This window comes from Coffea arabica, chromosome 1e (assembly GCF_036785885.1).
Source record: "Coffea arabica cultivar ET-39 chromosome 1e, Coffea Arabica ET-39 HiFi, whole genome shotgun sequence".
Taxonomy (NCBI): Eukaryota; Viridiplantae; Streptophyta; class Magnoliopsida; order Gentianales; family Rubiaceae; genus Coffea; species Coffea arabica.
The window spans coordinates 24,538,913-24,549,960 of record NC_092311.1 but is presented as its reverse complement, the minus strand read 5'-3'; the positions used below and the strand labels follow the sequence as shown (position 1 = coordinate 24,549,960).

At 42.3% G+C, this 11,048-nt stretch overlaps 1 protein-coding gene across 1 annotated transcript; it reads left to right on the top strand.

The window, feature by feature from the left end:
- Positions 1-462: 462 nt before the first annotated feature.
- On the top strand, positions 463-5,003 carry LOC140016435 (uncharacterized). The gene is made up of 5 exons (XM_072069952.1): positions 463-936; positions 1,543-3,204; positions 3,964-4,025; positions 4,542-4,807; positions 4,906-5,003. The coding sequence occupies exons 1-5, from the start codon at positions 463-465 to the stop codon at positions 5,001-5,003; spliced, it is 2,562 nt and encodes an 853-aa protein (XP_071926053.1).
- Positions 5,004-11,048: the final 6,045 nt, after the last annotated feature.

Sequence of the window (11,048 nt, the reverse complement as noted above, 5' to 3'; positions counted from 1 at the left end):
AAAGGAATCGTGTAGACATGAGTACCCAGCAAGAGTCATCGGAAAAGACCGTTACAACTACCCAGCCGGAGGCCGCAAGTCCTGGGGTTCAGTTGACAGAGTTACTCGCAAAATTTGGGGAAATGGCATCAGAAATGGCCGCTCAGAAGAAATTGATTGACGAGCTCGTTAGTAGCGGAGTGCAACCCGAGTCTCCGCCCATCAAACAAACACAATCCGAACCATTTGTTATTCCACCAATTCAAACCACGTTACCATTTGTTATTCCTCCAATTCAAACCACATTGGAGGGAGTTGTCAACCCACAATATGCTTACACTCAAAATCCTCCGTTCTATCCCCCTTATGGGCAAGGATTCCAGCCTCAGGGTGATCCAAACATGCATGTAAATCCACCGACTTTTTTTTCAAACTACTGCAGAGCCCGTTGTGCCGGAGCACGTTTTTCAAAACAAGCCAGAAATGGGAGAGTCATCTGCCCCAATTGATCTGAAGTTACTTAAGCGGTTGGACCGTTTCGATGAGTTCATCCGCAAGAGCCAAGGGTTAAGCAAACAAGGGGTGTTAGATTACGATGATCTGTGCCTGTTTCCAAACGTACAACTGCCGGTGGGGTTCAAGACCCCGAAGTTCAACAAATATGATGGTACGGGCAATCCGAAAACACACTTGCGTTTGTTCGCTAACAAGTTGGGTAGACCAGTGGATGATGAGAACTTGCCGTTAAGGTTATTCCCGGAGAGTTTAGAAGGCGATGCCCTTGATTGGTATTCGAATTTAAAGCTGGAGGAGGTGAAAACCTGGCTCGATCTGTCCAATGCTTTTATCAGACAGTATGAGTATAACTGTGAATTGGCACCGACCCGGACTACTTTGGAGGGCACAAAGAGGCGACCATCTGAGGATCACAAGACATACGCCAAAAGATGGAGGAAGGTAGCTGCTAAGGTGGAACCTCCGATGACTGAGGATGAAATTATTCGCACATTCATAAAGGCGCATGATCCTCCATATTTCGAAGAGATTTTTCGTATGACCGGATGTTCGTTTGCTGCAATTGTAAATAAACTCGAGGAGTTTGATGACTTTGTAAGAGCCGGGAAAATTGTTAACGTCTCTGCCCTGAAATCACAAGTGGAAGCTTTGCAAGGGCAAGGAAGCAACGTGAAAAAGCCGTCGTTCAAAAAGAAAGAGGGGGATGCAACCTTTATTTGGAACCAAAACCCTTCACCCGGACCCCGATATCAACACCATCCAACCTACCAACCACATTACCCTTATTATCCAAACCCGTACCCTGTATATGCCACTAATATCCAGCATCCTCGACCTCGTCCAAGCTACCCTAACCCACCTGTAGCCCCTTTTCAAATCTCTCAACCAAATCCACCCCAAAACCGACCTCGCCCACCATATAATCCAAGATTTCCTCCACCAAACAGACCTGTTTACAATAATCCTCAACCTACTGAACCTTACAACCGACCCCCAAGCCGAACATTCACCAATTTAGGTAGGCCTTTAGACCAATTGTATGATCAGTTAAAGGCCGCCGGGAAAATTGGTACAGTACCCCCTCCTACTTACCCATATGGCATGCCCGCGTGGTATAATCCACAAGTTGTCTGCGCTTATCATTCTGGGGCCCCCGGACATGCCACCTTTGATTGCAGGGCGCTTAAGCATAAAATCCAAGATATGGTTGAAGCCGGGGAGATTGTGATCCGAAAAAGGGAGACACAAGGGCCGAACGTAAATAGGAACCCTTTACCGGAACATGCCAATATCATTGGGGTTATTCTGGATGATACGGAGTATGTGGAACCAGTCAGAGAATTGGCAAGGGAAACTGAAGTGTTTGGGGTCACAGACCAACCCTTTGTCATAGAATTGCCACTTGAAGAGGACGAAAAGCCCTTTATTTTGGATCTCACGCCAGCCGAGAGGGAGGCTTTGGAGCCCGTAGTCATTGAATTCCCGAAGCAAGAGCCTGTTTTAAGTCTGCAACAAGTGCCATGGAATTATGATGAACCTGACGTGCAGATTGGGGAAAAGTCAATTGCAAAGAAGGAAGTGTCAGTGGTTACCAGATCGGGGAAGATTGCAAGTCCATTTGAAGCTGCCATTCCGATTCGAGCAAATAACTCCGAGCCGCCTGTTAAACCAACAATCACTGAGAAAGAAGCCTTGGATTTCCTTAAAAGGCTTCAGAGAAGTGAGTACAATGTAGTTGAGAAGCTGAGCAAGTCGCCTGCTCAGATATCCATGTTGGACCTGCTCTTTTCATCAGATATGCATAGGGACGCGCTGATCGAAGTATTGACTAAAGCTCAAATCCCTAGGGACATTTCTGTTGATAATTTCTCACATGTAGTTGGAAGTGTGTTATTCACCAAACAAATTACTTTTTCTGACGATGAATTGCCGGTGGAGGGTATTGGACATAACAAGGCCCTATACATAGTTGTGAGGTGCAATGGGAAGATGCTGCCGAAGGTATTGATTGACAATGGCTCTGCACTTAATATCTGTCCTTGGAGTACCTTGGAAAAGCTAGGGTTGCAAGACATAAAGCTGAGGCCTTCAGGGACCATAATTCGAGGTTTTGATGGAGCACAAAGAGAGCCAATAGGAGAAGTGGACTTAGTCGTCGAGATAGGGCCCGCCCAGTTTCAAATAGCCTGCCAAGTCATGCACTTTCCTAGTGTTTACAACATTTTGCTTGGAAGGCCGTGGATTCATAAGTCTGGAGCTGTGCCGTCTTCATTGCATCAGTTGCTGAAGTTTGTAGTAAATGACAAGCTGATAACTATATTTGCCGAAGAAGATTGCCTTGTAATCACCGATTCTGGGTCAAAAGAGGATGGAAGCCGCGATGTCACCATGACTCCTCATAGCACGGCTGACATCGTCTCTGTAAGTTGGATCACAAACGAGGAGCGAGCTTTACCAAAGGCCGGTGTCATGATGGCCAAAGAAATGATCCGTGGAGGCTATGAATTTGACAAAGGGCTGGGACGAGATTTGCAAGGAATTCTGAAGCCAGTGGAGATTGTGGAGAAAAAGGATTCGTTTGGTTTGGGTTTCCGACCGACTGCTAAGGACATCAGAGAGATGAAGGAGCGCAAGAAAGCGGAGAAAGAAGGAAGGCAAAGGGTTCTTGACATTCCACCCCTGCATTATACTTTCCCACGACCAGCTGAGGTGATCATGTCAGAAATCAACCCGGTTGACGAAATTGAAGCAAGTTTGGCCCAATTGTTCGTTGGGGCAACATTTGAAGATATTGTTCCAGGCGAAGCTGAATTTCCTGACGTTCCCGAAGGATCAATTCCCAATTGGACAGCCAAGTCCCTGCCCGTTCGGAAGGAGTTTCGGTAAAATGAAAGGGGTTTATCATTCATGTGAATTCATGAAAATGCCTTTGCATCTGTAAATAGCCAATGAAAACAATTTCCTTTTTGACTAATGTCTGCGCATGTAAATATTGTTAAGTTTTCATTTTCATTTGCTTTCAATCAAAGTTTTTATGAAAATGCACAAGCTGTTCTTGTCATTGTTATGTTGTTTATTCGCTTGTTCATATTCATATTGCTTGTACATTTGTTGGTTGTGTGTTTGTTTGCTTATTATCCCACATTCGTTAATTCTTTCAGATGGCCAAAAATAAAATTATTTGATCCTTTGGATATCACAATTCTGGAATTCGATAATGGCAATCTCTATATCACTCACGACTTGGAGGTTTGTGAATCCGAACTCCAAAGCGAGAGTGATAATGAGGAAGTATCCGATTCGTTTGCAAAGGATCTTGAACAATAAGAGGAAAAACCGAAACCGAACCTGGAAGAAACAGAAAAGATTAACATTGGAACTGAAGATGAAGTTAAGGAGGTGCAGATTAGTATTCATTTGAATAAGAGCCAGAAAAAAGAGATGCTTGAGTTCTTGACTATGTTCCAGGATGTATTTGCGTGGTCCTATGATGATATGACTGGTATTTCAACTGACGTGGTAGTGCACAGGTTACCCACAGACCCTTCTTTTCCACCCGTGAAACAAAAACCCCGAAAATTCAAACCAGATATGAGCCTCAAAATAAAAGAGCAAATTGAAAAACAACTCAAAACCAACATTATCATTGTTTCCCATTACCCAATTTGGCTTTCAAACCCAGTCCCTGTTCCAAAAAAGAGTGGAGAGGTGAGAGTTTGTGTTGACTATAGAGACCTTAATAAAGCCAGTCCTAAAGATGATTTTCCTCTACCAAATATTCACATTCTCTTAGACAATACTGCCGGACATGAGATTGAATCCTTTTGCGATTGTTTTGCTGGCTACCACCAAATTTTGATGGCAGAAGAGGATAGGGAGAAGACTGCTTTCATTACCCCTTGGGGTACCTTTTGCTACCGAGTCATGCCTTTCGGCTTAAAGAATGCTGGAGCAACGTATCAGAGGACCATGACAACCCTATTTCATGATATGATTCACCGGGAGATGGAGGTCTACGTGGATGACATCATAATCAAATCTAAAAGGACGGAGGACCACTTGGATGATTTGAGGAAGCTATTTGAAAGGCTGCGGAAATACAATTTGAAGTTAAATCCTGCGAAATGCGCCTTTGGGGCACCAGCTGGTAAATTGTTGGGTTTCATCGTGAGCAAGAGAGGCATAGAGATAGATCCAGCAAAAATCAAGGCGATCCGAGATATGCCAGTGCCAAAGACTCAGAAAGACGTGAAAAGCTTCTTAGGAAAGATCAACTTTATTGGGAGGTTCATTGCCCAATTAACGGCCACATGTGAGCCGTTGTTCAAATTATTAAGAAAGAATGTGCCGTTGTACTGGAATGAGGAGTGTCAACAGGCTTTCGACAAGATTAAAGATTATTTGCTGCAGCCTCCGGTTCTGGTGCCACCCAAACCGGGCCGACCGCTGATCATGTACCTATCTGTGCTCGATGGAGCAGTTGGTTGCGTTCTCGGGCAACACAATGACTCTGGAAGGAAAGAACAAGCCATTTATTATCTAAGCAAGAAGTTCACGCAGTATGAGGCTAATTATTCATTCATCGAGAAGAGCTGCTGTGCGTTGGCCTGGGCGGCTCAAAAGCTGCGGCACTACCTGTTGAGCCATACCACTTATATTATTTCCCGATCTGATCCCTTGAAGTATCTCCTGGAGAAGCCGATGCTAACTGGACGTCTAGCTAAATGGCAGATAATTCTCTCAGAGTTCGATATTGTGTTCACTTCACAGAAAGCTGTCAAGGGGCAAGCTATAGCTGATCATTTGGCGGAAAATCCAAGGGACAATGATTATCAGCCACTCCGTACTTATTTCCCTGACGAGAGGGTCCTATTTGTAGGCGCCACGGACGATATAAGTGAGCAAAGCCCTGAATGGAGGCTTTTCTTCGACGGAGCTTCAAATTCTCTAGGAGCTGGAATTGGAGCTGTTCTGGTTTCGCCCGAAGGAAAACACTACCCTGCCGCTGCCAAATTGCAATTTGTTTGTACCAACAACATGGCTGAATATGAAGCTTGCATTTTTGGTCTCAACATGGCTTTGGAAATGGAGATCAAGGAGTTGATAGCTTTCAGCGATTCAGATTTGCTCGTGCACCAGACTTTGAAGCAGTGGATAACCAAAGATTCGAAAATTCTACCCTACCATTGTAGTCTGCTCACTTTGGCCAAGCAGTTTCAAAATTTGGAGTTTAGACATCTCCCGAGAGCCCGAAACGCATTTGCTGATGCTTTGGCCACCTTGGCTTCCATGATCCAATACCCAGATGAATTGAAGATCGAACCAATCCAAATTCAACTTCAAAACAAGCCAGCCCACTGCTGGGCTGCAGACGAGTCCTCGGATACTACTCCTTGGTTTAATGATCTTAAAGAGTTTCTCAAAACTGGGTCCTACCCTCAGCATGCCGGTATAAAAGACAAGAGTTTTCTGCGTAGAATGACTTCCAAATTTTTTTTAAATGGTGAAGTCTTGTACAAAAGAACCTCGGATTTGAACCTTTTAAGGTGTGTTGGTGAAGATGAAGCTCAATATATGATGAAAGAAGTGCATAGTGGCGTTTTTGGACCTCACATGAATGGCCATTTGCTAGCGAAGAAAATCATGAGAACCGGATACTTCTGTATTACTATGGAGCATGATTGTATAGACTTTGTCCGGAGATGTATAAAATGCCAAATGCACGGTGACATTATACGCGCTCCACCCACTGAGTTGCATAGCATGACCGCCCCGTGGCCCTGTTCAATGTGGGGTATGGACGTGATTGGTACAATCGATCCTCCTGCTTCAAATGGACATCGGTTTATATTGGTGGCGATCGAGTACTTCACCAAGTGGGTTGAAGCGGAGACGTTTAAACATGTGACGAAGAAGGTAGTTGCCAATTTCTTGAGAGATCACATCATTTGTCGATTTGGGGTGCCTGAAACGCTTATCACTGACAATGCCAAGAATCTGAACAATGACATGGTGGATGGACTATGCGAGCAATTCAAGATCAGACACCACAACTCCGCCATTTATAGGCCTCAGATGAATGGAGCCGTAGAAGCCGCGAACAAGAATTTGAAAAAGATTATCCGCAAAATGACTGAAAGGCATCGCGATTGGCATGAAAAGTTGCCTTATGCACTGATGGCGTATCGGACTTCTATCCGGACATCAACTGGGGCAACGCCGTATTCACTGATGTATGGAATGGAAGCCGTATTACCAGCCGAAGTTGAGATTCCTTCGTTGCGAATCCTCATGGAAGCTAAGTTGGGAGAGGCTGATTGGATAAAGCAGCGCCATGAACAATTGACGTCGATCGATGAAAGGCGATTCAATGCTATCTGTCATGGTCAGTGTTATCAAAAGCGTGTGGCCCGGGCTTACAACAAAAAGGTCCATCGGCGGGCATTTGAAGAAGGTGATAAGGTACTGAAGCGGATTTTGTCAATGCAAGATGAAGCTAAAGGCAAATTTGCTCCGAATTGGCAAGGGCCGTTCATTGTCCAAAAGGTATTACCTGGCGGAGCCCTTATTCTAGCAGAAATGGATGGACGAGCATTCCCTCAACCCATCAACTCAGATATGTGCAAAAAGTTTTTCATTTGATCATGCAAATTTTCTTCAGAAATTCATGCAAATGGCGAAATGCAAGTCAGGCCATTTTCTTTTACACTTAAAACATTTTATCCCTACTTGTCCCTTTTGAGCCATCAGAATTGACAAATTTTCGCTTGATAACCCCTGAGAATTGCAAACCCCACACTGGGGCAAAAATTTTAATTTTGAAAGAGAGGTGAGCAAGAAAAAAGGGGGAAAAGAACCCCACACTGGGGCAAATTTAGATTTCAAAGGAAAATGCAAGAGTGAGGAAAATGCAATGAAGAAAATGCAAAGAGTGAAATCCGATCAAACTGGGGCAAATTTTCCCCCGGTATCATTCAAAATCGGAAATGATTTCAAAATAGGGCAATCTCAGTTTATTTTACCCCTGGCATCGAATTTGCTTTCAAGCCTCAACTTTTCTTGAAAAACACCCCACCTGGCCTCATTACAAAGCCCAAAGTCCTGGCTTCCGTCATTTGTCGCATTTCTATTAGCAAAATTTGATAATCAACTGGCAAGTGATGTCCGTAATGCCTTCGCCTAATCTACAAGGGAAGTGCATTTTACTGATACCTGAAACTCATATTTCTGAGTCGATTATGGTCGAGATGTTTCTTTGTTCTTTAGGCGAAAACCCGAAAGGGCGCCTCGTAAAAAAAAAAGAAGAAGACAAAAAGAAAAGAAAAACAAAAACAAAAAGAAAAGAAGAAAAGGAAAACAAAAACAGGAAAAAAGGGTGGGGGCAACCTTGGTGAAAACCCGAAAGGGCGCCAAGGTAGGTTTTCACAACAGTCGAGTTCAAGAAGGAACAGCTGGTGACCTGGTCCGTTTGGGGTTTTTCCTCATGTTTGTGATACTTATGCCAATATCGGATTCCGAAGAGAAAGTATCCGAAGTCTCGAATATGATGTTCGTTGGCTAAACTTGTATTGTTCTTCACAAATATTCTTTTGCAAAATCTATCTTTATGAATCTCTTAGTTGTTCTCAATTATTTGTGTATGATTGTCTACATTCTCTTGCATGCTCATCTTTGCCTGACGTAGGAAATAATCTTGCATATACATTGATTGTTATATGATAAATTTTCACGCATCATTCTTTCACCATTGAATCCAAATGAATGGTAAACCCAGAGGTTTGTGCAAAAATAGGGGAGTCAATCATCAGTTACAGTGAGTGACATGCAACAAAGCCGCCACCTGGATTGGGTGACGTGGTAAATCCATATTTTATCAGTCTCAGAAATTGAAAGGTTTCAAGTTCGACTAAGGCAGACGCCGCCGAGCCGAAGTACAAGCATCACAAGACTCATGTTTACACGATTCTCAAGGCGAACCGGATCAAATAATGGTGGCAAGTCCATTATTTCTTCTTTTCTTGCAGGAATGTTGCATTTACAAACAAAAGCAGCCGCTCTCTTTTGGCGCCTAAATCAATGACAGACAAAGCTTCCCAGTAAGCAAGGATTGATGTTATTTGCGAAACTCGATCATAAGAAATAACATCAGCTCTCGCTTCAATCACAAAGATCCAAATTTTCCTCTTGGTGCAAAATTTGAACTATTCTCAGGTAAAAATCTCAATTCATTATTTAAACTTCCCCAGTGAAGTCTCGTTTAAATTCCTGTTTAAATTCATGTTCGGGTCAGTCCCGTTTAAATTCCTGTTCGGGTCAGTCCCGTTTAAAATCCTGTTCGGGTCAGTCCCGTTTAAATTCTGTTCGGGTCAGTCCCGTTTAAATTCCTGTTCGGGTCAGTCCCGTTTAAATTCTGTTCGGTTTAAATTCTGTTCGGGTCAGTCCCGTTTAAATTTCTGTTCGGGTCAGTCCCGTTTAAATTCCTGTTCGGGTCAGTCCCGTCTTATTTTTCATGTTCGGGTCAGTCCCGTTTAAATTCCTGTTCGGGTCAGTCCCGTTTAAATTCATGTTCGGGTCAGTCCCGTTTAAATTCATGTTCGGGTCAGTCCCGTTTAAATTCATGTTCGGGTCAGTCCCGTTTAAATTCTGTTCGGGTCAGTCCCGTTTAAATTCTGTTCGGGTCAGTCCCGTTTAAATTCCTGTTCGGGTCAGTCCCGTTTAAATTCTGTTCGGGTCAGTCCTGTTCGGGTCAGTCACGTCTTATTTTTCATGTTCGGGTCAGTCTCGTATTGGAATTCCTGTTCGTCGGAATCTTTTGCAGCCCAATAACACAGGTAAGTATTTGGTGTCCACTTCTTTGTCTCAAGTTTTTTCAAAACTCAGACAAAGAGGGGCAAACTGTAGACACCAAATTTTGAATAATTTGTATGTGGTATCTACTTCATGATTTTATTTTAGATCGCTTGCATTTAGTTCATTGTTGTGTGTTTTGCATTTCTAGTTGTTATTTTATTTTAGTTTTATTCATTTTGCCCTTTTAGTTTGTCTATTCATTTTTATTTTTATTTTGTCATTTTAGGTTTTTAATCACTTTTAAGTTTTAAATTTCAGTTTTAGTTTTTAGTTTTTTTTTTAGTTTTTAAGTTTATAGAGTTTTTAGAAAGAAAAGAAAAATCATTTTAGTCATTTTGTTTTTATTCAATGCTTTCTTGAAAGAAAAATGAAAATGCAAAATCATAAAAAAGGAGAAAAAAGTAATTAAAGAAAAAGAGGAAAAGAAGAAAAATTCAAAAAAAAATAGGTTTTAGATGGATTGGAAAAATAAAAAAAAGAGAGAGAGAAGAGGAAAAAGAAAAAGGAAAAATTGTTCACAAAAATATGTTTACTTCTTTAAATTCAATCTTTGGGCACTTTAGTTATTTTTATTAAGTTATTTTGAGAAAAAGAAAATAATGAAAAGAGAAAATTTGAAAATTAAAAATGGCCATTTTTGTTTAGTGTTTTGTTTAAAATTATTGTTGTTTTGTTATAATTATTATTACCTGGTTTGTGTAATTTTGTTATTATTTATTTTTTCATTTCTGAAATTATCAAGTTGTATTAGTTTTCTTGAAAAAAAAAAAAAAAAAAAAAAAAAAAAGAGGATCGTGGCCTGCAAGCCGCATTTTTGGCAGCTTGCAAAGGGCTAACTTCGTACGTGCCATTGAAGGGCAGGATGAAGGCAGAGGCTGGCCTTCATCCTGACCATTCAGTGGAGGGTTTAAGGGCCTTGGAGTTCCATATAAAAGCAGAGAGAAAACATCAGCCGCAAGAGGGAATTTTTTGGAGAGCATTGACAGGCCGAAAGAAAAACTGAGCAAGGGTTTTGGGGAGAAGGGGGTCTGAAGGCAAAAACAAAAGCACAGAGAGCTAGTGTAGGAGGAAATCTGGAACCAAAGGGAACGGCTATAGGGAAAGCTAACGGGGAGAGAGGAGAGAAAGGAGAGAAAAACAGACGGCAAAAGGTGGGAGAAGGAAGGAGAGTTTTGGAGAAAGGGGGGAAGACAGAAATTAGAGAGAATGGGCATCAAGTGACGGCTGCAAAACTTAAGAAAAACAAAGGAAGGAAATAGAGGAGCTGGGTTTCGGGCAAGCGGAGAAGATCGAGAACATCCAAAACTTTCGCCGACAAGTGCCTCATCAAGGTCATAGCAGTTTCGAGGAGTTCAATCGCTTCAAGCTCAAGCGTTTTACACAGCAGTTGTTAGGGCTCCCAAGGTAACAACTTGCTTATCCTCTTCCGCCTGCACACCCCCTCTGTAATCAAGACCTGGGCTATTTGATTTTTTGTTCTCAGTCTTGCGGTTATTTTTATTTTATTTTCATGCGCTGATTGACTCCAATATGGGTATCATGTGGTAGCATCTAGGCTTTGCATTAGCGTGCATTCCCAAGACTGTTTGCATAGGAGTTATCTCTGTTTTCTCTTAGCCAGCAACAAACCTATGTTGTCTCTGGTTTCTTGAGTGGATGCTGGTTCAAATTTTCGATGTTTTTGACTCTGCCATGTTGCTCAT

What these genes read in the sequence shown, in the direction of transcription:
- LOC140016435 (XM_072069952.1), top strand. Translation starts at nt 463, where the DNA reads ATGGGAGAGTCATCTGCCCCAATTGATCTGAAGTTACTTAAGCGGTTG. An exon ending in ACGCCAAAAGATGGAGGAAG is followed by an intron (nt 937 to 1,542) that starts GTAGCTGCTAAG and finishes TTGTATGATCAG; the next exon opens with TTAAAGGCCGCCGGGAAAAT. An exon ending in ACTGACGTGGTAGTGCACAG is followed by an intron (nt 4,026 to 4,541) that starts GTTACCCACAGA and finishes CAAATCTAAAAG; the next exon opens with GACGGAGGACCACTTGGATG.